Source organism: Phoenix dactylifera, chromosome 2 (assembly GCF_051530095.1).
Source record: "Phoenix dactylifera cultivar Ajwa chromosome 2, Ajwa_hap1_PhDact_Kaust_v1.1, whole genome shotgun sequence".
NCBI lineage: Eukaryota > Viridiplantae > Streptophyta > Magnoliopsida > Arecales > Arecaceae > Phoenix > Phoenix dactylifera.
The window spans coordinates 20,430,073-20,446,008 of NC_143191.1; the positions used below are offsets into that span (position 1 = coordinate 20,430,073).

At 38.9% G+C, this 15,936-nt stretch overlaps 1 protein-coding gene across 1 annotated transcript; it reads right to left on the minus strand.

Annotated features, from left to right (window-relative positions):
- Nucleotides 1-5,392: 5,392 nt before the first annotated feature.
- Nucleotides 5,393-7,246, minus strand: LOC103698847 (uncharacterized). The gene is made up of 4 exons (XM_008780895.5): nt 6,995-7,246; nt 6,307-6,915; nt 6,121-6,198; nt 5,393-5,908 (listed from the first exon to the last, which is right to left on the minus strand). Exons 1-4 carry the CDS (start codon nt 7,134-7,136, stop codon nt 5,529-5,531), a joined length of 1,209 nt encoding a protein of 402 aa, XP_008779117.3. The 5' UTR covers nt 7,137-7,246; the 3' UTR covers nt 5,393-5,528.
- Nucleotides 7,247-15,936: the final 8,690 nt, after the last annotated feature.

Here is a 15,936-nt window from a genome sequence, read left to right on the forward strand (position 1 = left end):
ACTCTTGATCCCATCGCCATCAACCGCTTAGATCACCTTTCATCTCATGCCTTTGCTTCAACTTGATCGTTGATGTACATCACATCACAGAAATACAACCAGATGTAAAATAAAAATAAAAATAAATTACATCTCCTTTTAGGAGGCACGCAGGCCTCTCAAAACATCAAATAAGATGCATGCAAGCATCTGAAAAATTACATGACATCGCAGATCACATCGCAGGTCATTACATTTGATACCAAAAGGGTTTGAATCCTATGATCATCACCGTATGCAACAATTATAATTTTCAGATCTGAAAACTAACTGATTATATCATGACATAGGTCGCTGATCATGCTAATCATGATTCTAAACTTTGTAATCCCATTAACAATGCAATTAGAATCATCTTTTTATCGCATAAAAATCAGCATGCAAAAAAAAATCAGCACCCCTGAAAAATCTGCATGCAGAATTTTTCAGCATGCATGATCAATCAATTTTCAGATCTAATAAGCCTTTAAATATTTAATTCTTACCTTAATCTACGAAGCCTAGGCTCTGATACCACTGTTGGGAACCCGCCCATGCCGCTGATATTTCAAAATTTTTTCAGATGGCAGCGGAATCGGCATGCACGAGTTCGACGTTCATCGCATGAACGTTGTTTCGAGACCTTTCGTAATTAGGTAAGAATTAAAACTTTTAAAACTAATAGGAAGATCAAATCTTCACCTTGCGCGGGTAGATGATCACCACAAATCTGAATTCGTGGTTTTGGAAGAGGGTTCGTTTGAAGCCGTTCAAACGTCCGGCCTCTACGGGTATCCACACGAAGTAGAGAACCGATCAAAGCTTTCTTGTCTTTCCGGGGTGCTAGCTCCCTTGCAAAGACTTCTTTTGATGGCTGATCTCCTCTCTTTCAATCAACCCTTGATTGTGCTTGAGAGGAGGAAGAGGAAGAAGGAACTCAAGGAAGAAGAACACAGCTTCTGCAGCCTTCTTTCTTTTCCCCGCGTTGGAAGAAGGATTGGAGGAAGAGGAGGCGGACAAGGCTCTCTTCTTTTTCCTTCTTGTTGGCGGCTGAACCAGGGAGTTGGGAGAGGGTGGCGGCAGCAAGGAGAAGAGGATTCAATTGCTTAGGGCGCCGGCCCCTAGTCCTCCTTATAAAGGGATTGGAGCTCCTAACTTTTAGGAGTTCCAATGACAACTTGCCTAAGAAGGGGGGGGCGCCGGCCCTAGCTTCTTCATGTCGCCCTAGCCAAGTGAGAGGGGCTGATGTCCCTCTTACTTGGTTAACCTAATCCTCTTCCAAAGAGGATTAGGTGCCTCTCTCATGGTTTAATCCCAATCCAATTAGGATTAGCCAAATTTGGTTCAATCTATGCTAGTCCTAATCCAATTAGGACTTGAATGAATCATGACTCAATTGAACTCTTCAATCCTAATCCTATTAGGAGTCATGTTGATTCATTAGATTAATAATTAATTTAGACTTAAAGAATCCTAATCTAATTAGGATGTATTTAATTTTAGTCCTAATCCAATTAGGACTCTTATTTGAATCCGAAGTCCTAATCCAATTAGGATTTCTAGGAATCCTACTCCAAGTAGGAATCCAATTTTAATTCAAAATTCCTAATCTCATTAGGATTGTAGGAATCCTATTCTAAGTAGGAATTCCAGTCCTACTCCAACTAGGATTCCCAGCCCTAATCCAATTAGGACTCTAGGAATCCTACCCGAAGTAGGATTTGTGTTTAAGTCTAATTAATTAATTCCCTTTGTTCACTTCTTCAACTTCTATCAATCAAATTGATTTCTTTGTGATTCCTAATCACGATTTCAACCATCGGATCGGTCAATACTTCTAGTGTGTGTGTGACCCCATAGGTTCTATTCTGACTGGTAGTGAGATATCTTGTGATCTCTATCACTATATCATTGAAAACTCCTTTCAATGGGTTGGAACGATTCCAACTCAACTTATTAGGGTTTATCGATCATCAAGATAATCCCTATGAGTCCCACCATCCACCAGTGACACCTAGCAGCATGTAGTGGCTACCCAGCAGAATAGAATGATGAACCTCTAGGTGCAGTTAATATGTGATACAGTCCTACTATCGTGGATCCCTACAGGACGGAGGTCATGGACAACTCGTCAAACCCCATCGTCTGTCATATGTCAAGATTTATTCGACTTGAGTTCGATAGTGGAAAACTCTTTTTCCACTTTATATTACTGCCCTGGCCAAGGTCTTAGAACTCAGTCGAACAAATCACATAGGATCACTCCTCTTCTATCAAGGTCGATAGATTCCTTATAGGTGCATACCCTACTCCTACAGTGAACCTACTGCAGCCAATCTACACTGCATGGACCCATATGGCTAGAGACCATGTATGTGTGCAGTCAAACTACAATAACCTCACTGTGAGTAGCCGAAGCACCGCAGGTCAAAGGACCAGTCACACTACTGCAACATCAAGCAAGTCACTGACGAGTGGATAGACATCCAAGTGACTTCTTGTCTTGGTCACGCTCAGTACCCTTGTTCTCTAACAAGCACTTGCACTATCACTTCAGTGTCCCTACACTGTGGACTCAAGTCTCGTCCATCCAGAAGGAGAGTGATCTGTGCACTGATCGGATCGATCACCGTCCTCGTGATGATCCATTGATCAGGAGCATTTAGAAATTAATCACCAATGATACATGGCTCAAATTCTCAACTCTTGAGAATATGTATCATCATCTTATTAATTTCTTGGACGATTCATAGACACATAAACAATATGAATGAAAAGATGCCTTTTATTTATTCAATAATAAATAGTCAAGTACAAAATTATGTCCCTAGAATCAACAATGTGTCAGCCAAATTGGCTTCTAGGGCATACATCTAACACACTATAATCCCTAGGATTACAGCCGGTTGTTTTGCAAGCTCATAACCTAACTTGTTGTTTTCACGAGGTCACAACGAACTCGGTCGGTCTTGACAGGCTCACCGACTAGAACCACTCGATTATTTTTCTGGATTCACAATCAAACCCAGTTGATTTTCCCCGGTTCACCAACCACAACCTTACACCGTTGGTTTTATCTTTGGCTCACCAACAAACCTTACAACCCTTGAATCAATCCCCTGATTGAATCAAGTATACAAAATAAGAGTTTATAGTTCACAAGAAGAAGCTTCTAAAAAAGCAAATATGAAACAATATAAGCAAGGTTGGGTTAGAAGCCCTCAAACAGATTTGAGATGAGGAAGTGGGGCTTCTCGATTTCTGAATCTCCTCTTGAATGAGCCAAAGGATGGAGAACAGTAGGTAGAGCCTTGAATGCGAAGGAAGCCTGTTGGGTTTGAGTTGAATGCACTTCTTCCTTCTTTTGCTTGGATTCACTCGATGGAAGCTCTTGGTAGTTGAAAAACTTTAATGCTCAAATGGAATAACTCTCTTGTTGTCTACTACTGTTCACCTAGCTATTTAAGTGATTTCTTTTGAAAAATAGACATTAGAGAGTGATTTGGAGCCGTTCTGACCCGTCTGCATAATCTGACAATGTATCCGTTGGGATCGGAGTCGACTCACGCGATCTGGAGTCAACTCGTTTATTACTGGAGTTGACTCGCGCTTTACTGGAGACGACTCCCCCACTATTTCAGATTTGAATTAAAGTGCATGCCTCGTTCCGGGGTCGACTCACACCAAACTGGAGTCGACTCGCCAACAGCTGGAGACGACTCGGGCACTTAGGGGTCGGCTCGTTCTCAGGGTTACAGAAATTCAACTTTCTGTTTTTCTTCCTCGAGTCGACTCGGGTTTACTTGGAGTCGACTCGGCTGACTTGAGAGGCGACTCGAGATTTTTGGGTGACGTCTCATTCTCAGAGACCGGAAAATTGATTCTCTGTCTTTTGAGCTGTTCTGCCTCGAAGTCGACTCGGCTAACTTGAGGGTCGACTCTAAAACACTTGGAGTCAACTTGTTCATAGGGTCTCCGAAACTGAGTCTCTGCCTTTCAGACTGCTTTCCTCTGAGAGTCGACTCGGACAAACTTGGAGTCGACTCGCCAAGCATCGGAGTCGACTCGTAACCTTCTAGAGTCGATTCGGTGACAGGGTCTAAAATCCATCGTTCTGTCTTTCTGTCTGTTACCTTTTGGAGTCGACTCGGGACCATCTGGAGTCGACTCGCCAAGCATCGGAGTCGACTCGAAACCTTTTGGAGTCAACTCGCTAACAGGGTCTAAATTTCATCGTTCTGTCTTTCTGTCTGTTCTTAGTCGGAGTCGACTCGGAGAGTTCCGGAGTCGCCTCAAGCTTGTGCCAGAAACTTTAAGTGTCCCGGAGTCGACTCGCAAAGTTCCGGAGTCGACTCGTGATGCAGACTTTGGTTCAAATTGAGTCCAATACTTAGCCAAAATACTTTGAACCAAAGCTCGAGGCACTTAAACAGAAATTCATAAAGATTTATCTGAAACACTAGACTGAATTCATTAGAACAACATAAGACATACTTAAATGCTTTGAGCTCATCAAAATCAATTAGGGATTTACTCAATCACTCCACACTTATACTGCCTATCAGATAGATAATTATGCTTGATCAGTCAAAACCATTATTGTTCTCCATTCAACCTACTTTATTTGGCACCCTCTCTGTCATTCCTGCATATTTGACTTCTCGTGTGATCCTCTCTGGTTGGTTTGGTTAGCTTCTATACGATGTTCCTTTGGACTAGAACATTCTCCTGGAACCTATAACACCTGTTATGTTTTTACCCAGTCATGTAGCTAATTAAGCATATGTCTCCCATGTGTTAATGTAAGTAAGGATATGGTGTAAACATTTAGGAACATTAATTATTGCCCAAAACCTTCAAAGTCTATAATTTTCTTCAATCAATAAAATTTCTTTCGTGGCCTCAATCCTGAAAATTTTAAAATTTCTTTCCTTCCAAATGCACCACCAAACATTAGTAGATAAACTAAGTTTGCTCTCGATCGTCCGTCTCCAAGGTCCCCAAAACAAAATTATAGAAAAAAGTATAAATATCTGAATTACAGAGTCCACAATAATTTGGGCAAGGCTAGTTCCTTTTTAAGAAATTATTGGCGGTCAGAGTTTTGCCTATAGTGGCCAAAGCAAGGAATATTTTGACTCTTTCCTCCCTTTCATTATACTTTGGTCAAAGGAAGGACCATAACACGAGCATGCAAACCGAAAAAATATCTACCTGGTTGCAGTAATTAACAATAAATCTTAAAGCATATTAGATAGCAGTAAGATCAAAGATAAGCAGACAAAAGTTGTTAAAAAGTACACCATAGCCCTCGGTAGGAATGTATATCGAAAAAGATTCCCCGACTAAATTAGTGGTTATATGTGCAGAATGCTCTCCGTAACCACTCGGCTCGTTATCATTTTAATATTTCGTAAAGCAACCATCCATACACAGGGCTTCTTTAGCCAACATTTAATGTCACCGATCCTAAGACCACAATGATCACAAGGTCTTTTAGAAGTATCTAACTAGAAGCAAAGCCTCTTCTTACATGTCCCAAATGGCAGTGAGAGGTTAAAACAACAACCCAACAGGTCCATCACAACCTCCTCTACCAAATCGCCAAAGATGTAGCCCTCTAACCCCACGCCAACTCTCCCCAGCTCCCACCTCTCCTCCCACACACCATCCTCCCACACCTCACCCACACTATCCACCATTGCCTGGGTTCTCCTCTGCCACCACCGCCGCTGGCCACCCTCCAGTCTCCTTCTCGCCACTCCAGAATCCTCCACAACCTTGCCGTCCTTCCACTCGGATAACCGCGGCAGCCCTTCGGTAGCAATTCGATGGAAGAAGGAACAGCTCTCGTCACTAACCCTCAGCTTCTTGTATTGTCGACCATCTCCTGCACCATGGATTCAGTATTAAAGCTCAACCATGCACCTAATTCTGTTACACTGTACAGCATCGTCAACCGATAACGGCCTGCCACGTATACAATATAAGTGGCCTGAGCTATCTTGTGCACGTGTCAGGACTGGTTTGCAGATTCAGCTGTCTGCTCTTGTTCATTACCATTTTTCTCCTACACAACAGAGTCCAGAGAAGAGAACTGACCTAAAGAGAAGACGCTCGTACGCAAAGGCTTCACGATCTTTGATCCAACAGCTGCAATTGTGGAGCCACATTGTTTTTCTGCATCAAGATTCATGGCACAGTTATATTTTTTTGGAAGAAGGAAAGATTGATGTAATAATTCGCTCTCATGGTTCCAATAGAAGACAAGGGCAGTATAACACTTGCCATTATCGGGTCTCTTCGACCGATACCGAGGAGACGATATCGCGTCGAGAACCGAAACGGGGCTGGGCTGCTCGCCGTTAATCTCGGAGCATTTCGCCTCCTCCTCTATCCTGGAATCTCCGCTGTCCAAATCTTGCAGCCCTGCCAGACCTTTCACCGCGCCGACTGTGATCTGTTCCACCGATCCAACGGCTGCCACTGCCTTTACCCGCACCTCTGCAAATCGGACGGCCTCGATGATCCGCTTCAACGCCTTTAAATCTTCGTCGCACTTCTCCAGCGCGCCGAGGAGCTTCCTCCGTTTTTCGGCGGCCGACTCCGGCGAGCTCACCGGGACATCCTCCAGTCCCATCAGCCTCGCAACCAGTGCCGGCGGCCGCCGCGGGCTGTCAGGAGATGCAGTGGATATCGACCGCCGGATCTCCGGCGGCAGTGTTGGACTTCTCGGCACCTCGCACGAGTGCCGCCGGAGCTCCGGGACGACAACGGCCTTCTCCGGCGTGATGGCACGGCTCGTCTCCCTCTTCTTTCCTTCATTTGCTTGCGGCACCGTAGGTGGTCGTTTCTCCGGTAACGGCAATGATATAACGGTTTCCTCCTTCTTTCGAGCTGAAAGCGCCGTAAACAAACGGTTAGTTTACGTTAAGGAGAGAGAAAGAGGAGGGGAGAGGGAGAGGGAGTGCAGGACCTGACGGCAAGCGTTTGCGTGAGCGGTTGTGGTGGTGGCGGGAGAGGAGATGGAATATACCAGACATGCATCCAACGTTCTTCTTGAGACCGTGGCGGTTTTCCGATCTGGTTTCACGGCGAGATGACGACGTCTGCATCATTTCCCTGTTTCCCGTTCCTCTCTCTCCCCCTCTCTCCTCTCTCTTTATTCTCTCCTCGTTTCTATTCGCCAGTGCCGTCGCTGAGGCATAAAAGATGAGAAGAGAGGGAGAGCCGAGCTTCGAAGAATCTTACTCGACTGAAAGCCGGCAAATAGCACACGTATTTGGATACAATTACGGGTGTACCATTGTCGATGTCACGCAAACGGACATGTAGGAGATTTTGGGCTCGCAATGTCATCCAGAGAGTTTATCTTGTGATGTGGAGAGGCTTGCAACTGACGTTAATTACAGAAGAACCGCTTTGAGGGCATCCGAGGGTCCGTGGTGGGTGTGCTGATGGTCCCCGTTGTGGACCATCGCAGGCGGACGGCCATGAATGTCCGGACCACGGTGGTCCCCGTGGGACTTTGATCACCGTCGTTTGCTCCACGGGTTCGTCTTTTTGTCGCTTCGGCTAAAGAGAAATAAAAGAAAAGCGGGGATCGGACGATGATGTGGCGGGATCCGGACAAGAATCCTAAGCCGGCGACAGCACCGCGTGGCGCTGCCTGTAGGACTTTTAGGTCACATCGTACAGTAATTTATTGCTGCCTATTGCCACACGATCATGGATGGACGGTGACTGATTGCTCTCAACCACCAATTGGTATCTTCGGGAAGGATGAGTGATACCGTTCCATTCGCATCTTTGTTCCCAGTGTTCGGTAGTGTGAAAGATGAAAGGCGAAGGGGTAAGAAAGAAAAGAGAGTGGAGGTTCTTTAGCTTTTATCGGGTTCTGAGCCTTGGTGTTAGGGAAGAGGAAGAGGCAAGACAGTGGAAAGCTGCAGCAGGGGAGGAAAGAGGGCGTGAAGGGAAATCATTGATTCAGGCATCCACCACCAGGCGAAAGATGGGGATTTGTGGGGGCGGTTGGCTCTCTTTTTTTTTCCAACTTTCAAGTGACAGTCACATGCCGTGCTGTGAATTGAGTGAAAAGATAGACGAAGATAGGGAGCATGTTGGTGGTGAATGATGGATTGCATACCCGGGCACATGTAATGTCACAGTAGAGAAGGCTTTCCACGATGGCAAATTAAAGCAAAAATGCGTGAGATGCCTATGGTCCTGGTGCCCTTTTGTGAGTGTTTGAGGGTGACCGAAATAAGTTGGCACTTGCTGCTCCTACTGATTATGGTACCACTGGTGCGATCCAGTTCTTCATGACCGTAACTAACTGTAAAATACCATTTCTGAGAGCAAAGAGTAATTAGGCGCACCTGTGCATAAATCAGTTAGTAAAATGTTCTCACCATGTTGTGGGGCATGTCAGATGGTATAGAAAAGAACGAAAATGCTTTATTTTAAGTAAGAACTAAAAATGCTTTAGTGACTCAGAAATGTAACTCAACCGGTTTCTTGTATTCCATTGCTCCCTTGGTATGTATACTGTAAATTGTGCCATACAATTAAGTAATGTTAATAAGTAGAGCTGATCGTGGGCCGAACTTCAGGCTTAAATTATATTTATTTTTAGTCGGACTTCGGCTGGGCCTATTAGAATGTTTGATATTTTTTGTGCCCAAGTTCAACTCATGATCGCCTATATGCGAATGATGGGAGACGGCCAGACTTTTTTGAGTAATTTTTCTGACATACCATAGCATTGTCGGAAAAGAACACTGTTGAGGTTGCCTAATCCAATTCTTTTGCCCTTCCTACATACATGTTTAGCATAACTCCTTTGCAGTTAAACCTACAAGCTCTTGTACCAAGTGCATGGCTGATAGAGTGACGCAGAGGAAAAGTGGCTAGGGTTAGTTCAAGTTTCTTTTGGTTCAGAAAATTAACTTTCCCGATATTAATATGCTGAATAACAATAGTACTCCAACGCCAGTGACTTGTCTAACTCAACTTAGACAATATGGTTTACCATTTATATCATAGAAGTTTGTTATTTATTTATTTTTTTGGTTTGTATTAACTTGGTGCATTCACAAATGTAGTGGCCAAGCTTGCTGCAATTATAGCAATTCACCTTCAACTTTTCTTTCTTACCTCCATAGCGTCTCTTCAATACTTGGTAGGCTCTCCTTTAATTGGTACATTGTTCCTCCCAATTTGCTTTTCATTGTATTGTCCTAATTTCAAAATGATGTGCCGAATTAGAAAACGTTTATCATTCTTATTGCGCATGTTGTGAGCTTCATCTACTCATATAAATTGAGCAATGTTCAAAAAACAGCTAGAAGTTGATAATCATTTGCTAGGATATAGCACCATCACAGTTTTGAATACAAATGAAATTTCCTACATGAAGGTTTTGAGAACCATTTCGTAGATATCAAATTTAGTGTCAATATTCTCAACATCATAGCCACAATGCTACCAAAAGCAAGTTTCAATTTCTTCCACATTTCTTGGGCAGGACAAAACTTAAATTCACCAATTAGATTATTATGCCTGTAGCTTACTATGATAAAGAACACATATTAATTTTTCTTTATAGAGTTTTGATATGTTCTCAAATCATAATTGTATTGGTCATATTTCCAATTTTGGGTTCTTGCATAGTTCAAGTGTTTTCTGTAGTTCTTGCTCACTAAGGAGATGGATTTTATTGAGTTATATATATTATTTTTTTCATCCGATTTCCCACCTCTGGTAAGTCAAAAATAGTGTTTCATATATCATAATCACATTCATCATGCACAGTAACATGTATATGTAATATACATATTCTCCCAATTATCCCATCAAATGACACCTTCCATGCTTCACGAGATCGAAAATTTCAGTAAAGCTAATAATCATCTCTTAAACACATTGTTTAGATCCTTGCTTTTGATTAATTTTGCATGAAGGCATGATGAGATGATCCGAAGAAACACCTTAGAAAACTACTTACCAAACTAGAAACTACATAAAAAAATGTAAAATAGTTTTTTAACAATAAACAATCATTAAACAAATGTTCTATATCCCACGAACTTTCAACAAGGTCTAATCATATCCAAAATGTACATCAAATGTGACAAACATAAATAAAAGGCATATGATATTTTTTAGTAAGCTCCTAACGTTCTTGTTTGTAAATACAGAATTTTCCAAAAACGTATCTGTTGCCCAAGGTGACAACCCAAGAGGGGGGGTGAATTGGGTTTTTCTAAATTTTTGATGCTTTAAAAGTTTTTTTGTTAAGAGCTGTGGAAGCTTTCTTAAGTTACTTGTGTGAACTTACCCTAGAGCAAGGATCAAATATAAAGCAAGAATAAATACAAGAACAAGCACAACACAAACAAGACAATGTATAGTGGTTCGGTGCACTCCAAACACCTACGTCCACTCCCTAAGCCTCTTCTTGGGAATTCACTATAATCCCTCGGATTACAGTTGGATTGTTTTCCAGGCTCACAATCCAAAAACCTTTACACTTTGGTTTTCCGGGATCACCAAAAACCTATGTTGGTTTTACGGGCTCACCAACGAACCTTCACAATTGGTTTTACGGGTTCACCAACAACCTATGTTGGTTTTACGGGCTTACTAACAACCTACGTTGGTTTTACGGGCTTACCAACAACCTACGTTGGTTTTACGGGCTTATCAACAACCTACAATGTTGGTTTTACGGGCTTACCAACAAACCTTACAACAAGAGTAAAAGTAAAGAATGAAAGCTCCTAAAAGAGCAAATAAGGCAATTATAAACTACAAAGAAGAATTTAGAGAATGTTTATCGCTTTGAAGGAGCTATTCTCTTCTTTGTCAAGCTTGCTTCACTTCACAAGGGTTGGCGGAGCTATTGATGACTCTTTGAAACTGCTCAACCACTTCCTTTTGGCTCTTAAGATGAAGCAATTTAATGAGGCTTGCTTTTCTAGGATTTTCTCTTGAATGTGCTTCTTGATTTCCAAAAGCTTACTTCCTCTGATGAATACTCCCTCTTAAATACTTCTCCAACTTCCAAATAGACCTTCCTAACCGTTGGATTGAAGAAACTAGCCGTTTATAGCCGTTGGGAGTCCAAAAAGCACTTCTGCACAACTAGCCGTTATGCTTCTGCCCGTGCTTGGGTCGATCCAAACTTTCCTTGGGTCGACTCAAACCACTGTTCATCAGACTTGGGGTCGACTCAACTTTTACTGGGGTCAACCCAACTTTCAGGAAACACAGAACCTTATATTTCACCCGTTTTTCACTTAGGTCGACTCAAGTTCAGTTAGGGTCGACTCAAGGTGGGGTCGACTCAAGTTCCATTGGGGTCGACCCTCTCAGGAATTCCAGAGACTTGTTTTCTTGAGGCTTGAAGATGGGTTCGACTCAACTTTCACTTGGGTCGACCCAAGTACTGTTCATCCGTGCCATAAGTGCTAGAATGTGCCAGAATATTTCTAAAACGTGCCAGGGTCGACTCCATCTCTTCTAGGGTCGACTCCTACTCTGTGCCAAGTGTTCCAAAGACGTGCCACTTCGTTCCAAGGCGTGCCAAATGTATCGGGGTCGACTCCAAACTAATTGGGGTCGACTCTAACCATGTTTTTCTGCACTTTGAAGGTTAGTTATGCACATTGAAACAACAATATAATATTCTAAGCAAATTACGATGCATGGCACAATAAAGTTTCATACCCTTAACAGTAGAAATTACCGAATTGCCTTTTTAGGTATTTTTAACGTGAAACTTTGCCAAAATGGATTCTTGAGCTTTCTACCATTCTCTATTATAAATTTTATCTCGTTATCAATTCTTGAAAGTGGTTTTGACCATATATTCTTAATGTATCGTGAATGTATCGAGGGTGTGTCATTTATCAATGTTGTATCGAATATTTCTTCCTTACTCACTTATGTACTGGATTAATTGAGTTAATAGCATTAGCACTTCCATATGGCCTCAATGGCTTTGTAAGCATCAAAATAACACTAGGATCCTCAATCTTTCCCTTTTTGATGATTACAAAATATTAAGTATAAGCAAATTGATATTCATGTGAAAAGTTAGATTTAACATTCATAAAGTACTTTTGGTTCAAGAGTTTCAAAGTAGTCTTATTTAGAGTTTGTATAAATGAACCAAGAGCTCCCCCTATCCTATCCAAATGGATGCCAAATGAGTTTTAGCTTTGCTCCCCCTTACTCTTGTATTTCATTAAGACAAAATTTTCAAAAGTTTGTGTCAAAGCAAGAGTTTCAAGTCATGTATCGAGGCAAGAAAAATCTCTATGATTATGTGCCAGAATTTAGATTTTCTTTTTGTCACATGTCTCCCCCTTAAGTATATAATATATACCTTTTATATTTTCTCCCCTATTATATTTTCTCCCCTATACTGTTTTTCTTATAGAATTTGCTTCTAGTTTCTTCCTTATATTTTCTCCCCCTTTTTGTTATCATCAAAAAGAATGAATAACAATGGATAGTATTGTAATGACACAAAAGATCATGAGTAAAGAAAAAATGTATTTCATCATCTTTGCCAAAAGTATAATATTCTAGAGAAGAAATGCAGACAAAAATAAAGAGTAGATACTGGTCAAAACAAATACAAAATCTAGAAGACACTAGTCATAATGAACATGCTTCATTATGAGCATATACTCAGATATTTTTTTTCCTTTTTGAACATCAAAAAGATTGCAAAATAATGAAATATTAAGCACAAGACAATATTTCATTCATTGCATGCCAAATTATTGCAAAAATATGAATTATGTGACTCAAGGTAATACTATTAGGGCAAGATAATGAGTATAGGTCAGAGCCAATTAATATAGTTTTAAAATTATGATTGGATCACATCAAAATCAAGGATGAAAAGTTTGGATTTAAAAATGAGACATTGAAGATGTGAGCCAGAAAAGATCTCTAAATATAGATTCCAAAGATAGTTTTCAAATCAAGTGTAGATGGAATCTTTTTCAAGTTATTTCAAGGAGTATCAAGAATAATATTCAAAGAAGGCACGAATGAAAATCCAACATTTTTTTTTAAAATATATTAAGTATATAGCAAAATGAGAGTAATCTAATTAATTTTCGGAGTATAGTATAAGAGCAGATAAAGATCAAAACTTATATACTCGAAAAACATAAGATTATGTTGAATCCTTAATTCTTAATGACTTCAAAGTTCTTTCATGATATAAAAGTATTAGGGCATAGATACCAAAACATGAATTTATGCAATGTAGGATACATAAAATTCAAGGCTTTGAAAGTTCTTTTAGAGTTTTTTTTTTAAAGATTTTATTTTACTCCTTTAAAGATTATAGCATCAAAATCAATTAAAATGAATTGGTTCAGGATTGAAACACTAAAGTGCAACCCAATAAGAACTCATAAGTAGATTCCAAGATAAATTTTCGATACTAAGACAGATGGAATCCTTTTCAATTAATTTTCAGAAACAAATGATTTACTGATGAAGATAGATGGAAATCCAACTTTCAAAAGATATTCAATGAAGCACAAAGTTTAATACCACTTTACATTTAGTATTCTTTATTTCATCTTTAGATGTGAATTTACACGATTAAGTTCTATATGATCTCTTCCTTTGAAATTTTCTTTTTCCCCCTTAATTAATCATTCCATTTGAGAGTTTAGAGTTTGAAGATAATTTTCAATAAAGAGATTGAGTATTTAAAGCTCCCCCTCAAAAGATGCATTTTCTTTCAAACTTTCTTTTCTTCTATAATATCAAGAATATAGAGTGATCCAGAATTTTTCAAAATTTATAGCAATCACTCTTTTTAATCTTTCAAGAATAAATTATACTTCCTCAAATTTTTTTTTTGAATATGTATGGAAATATTAATCAGAAAATAATTCTTTTGAAGCTCAAATTTCTTTCAAAAGTAATTACATTTTCTTTCCTATAAGAATTATTGGAGTGAGTTGAAATATTTTAAGCTTTAGGATCATTAACTCCCTTCTTAAAAATAGCTTTTCTTTTTAATGATAGAAGCATTTAATTATGCAGGAGTGTATATTCAAAATATTAATTTCTTAGTCATAGTTTTTCAGCAATGTATATATGAAGCACGATAAATCTTTTTAATATCAAAATAACATCATATATTTAGATACATTTGTTCGCAATCAAGATCATTGAAAAACACATCATTTAGACCAATTTCAATACACTTATAAGATAAAAAATGATATGTTTCAGATGCGTATCGTTGCAAACAACCAAGGTATCAAAATTAATTCTATTTTTCTTAAGCTGTAGTTTTTATCTAAGAATCATAGTAAATTATTCTCCAGCATGATGCAATCTTTGAAGCATATAATGAAAATTACAAAAATACAAAGATATAAGCAGTTTATATGAAGTTTAAACTTTTATGCTAGATCATATTCTGAATTTCATAAGAATTTTCAAGGAGGCTTTCAAAATTTATATTTGATATATGTATCTTCTACATTGTAGCTCATCTTAAGTCATTAAGATTGAAAATACATATTTTAAGCACATCAGAGCACATTCAGAATCTTTATTTTTAATATGAAGTTTTGGTACAAATTGGAAGATATTTAACATGTATCAGAACATTATGTGCCAATGTTAGGCAAGATGAAAGATAAATCAGAATTAATTCATTTTGCCTAATGTGCAAATTCAGATTGTTCTTTTCTTTTATTTTTCAGAAGATATTTACTAAAACAAAATGATATTGTTGTTGGTAGAAATATGTTTCAATTAAATTATCTAGGCATAGAGCATTACAAATTATATTTGAATAAGATCCTCAATTTATCTGAATATTGAAAACTCACAATTGAAAACATCATGCCACATACGAAACATAGTATGCATACCATTAAAGTATTAAAAACAAGTATGTCAAGGATCAAAATTAATTCTTTTCAAATAAAATTCCCCCCTATTTAAATACAATTTAGCACTGATTTTATCCTTAAGGTGTATTTTCAAGTGATTGAAACTTCATTTGATTTTTCACAACCTTCTTATATATTTTCATTTATTTGTCATTCATTCCTCAATTTTTTTTTTATTTCTTTCTTTAACCACTCAATGAACATTTTGATTATCTTCATTTGTTTTTCGGTTTTACTTTTCTATGCTCTATATTCTATTTGTTCCCTATCCGGTGGAGTTGGAAGGGGCACGAGGTACTACCACTAGCCTCCCTCTTGTGCCGTCCCTAATATACCCTACACCGAATAGTTGGATCAAATAGTGCCGGGTACTACCACTAGCCTCCCCATTGGCACCATCCCTATGATGAGCAATGTAGAAAGGTTAAACTGTTCTCTTCAACAACAAGATATTCACTCCAAACTCTTCCTATTTAAATATAATTAATTACGAATTTTATCCCTTCCAAAAGAATGCTCACACAAGTCTCACAAATATGCTGAATATACTATGCTTGCTCTGCTTTTTCTTAAGATTGGAGTATTTACTTAGCTTTTACTTCTCCCGAACAATGTTCATTTTCTTTTTCTTTATATCTCTCTTTTTTTGTTATTTTCAAGTAATTACATGAAAGAGCAGAATAAAAAATTAATCTAATATGCTGCATATAAATATATATCATGCAAACAACATTTTCAATATGCCCAATGATTCATAGCTTATCACAAGTTATTTTGAATTAGAAATTTGAGGCATAAACTTGTGTATTTCATGGTTATGCATTATACAGGCAAAAGTAAACTTCAATTTAATAATACCATGAGAAAATTATCATTAGCATGTGAATGAAGCATGATATCAAGATGATCAGTAATTGAAGGTTTCATCATGCTACTATATAATTTCAGACTATTGATTTTGCTCAACTAACTC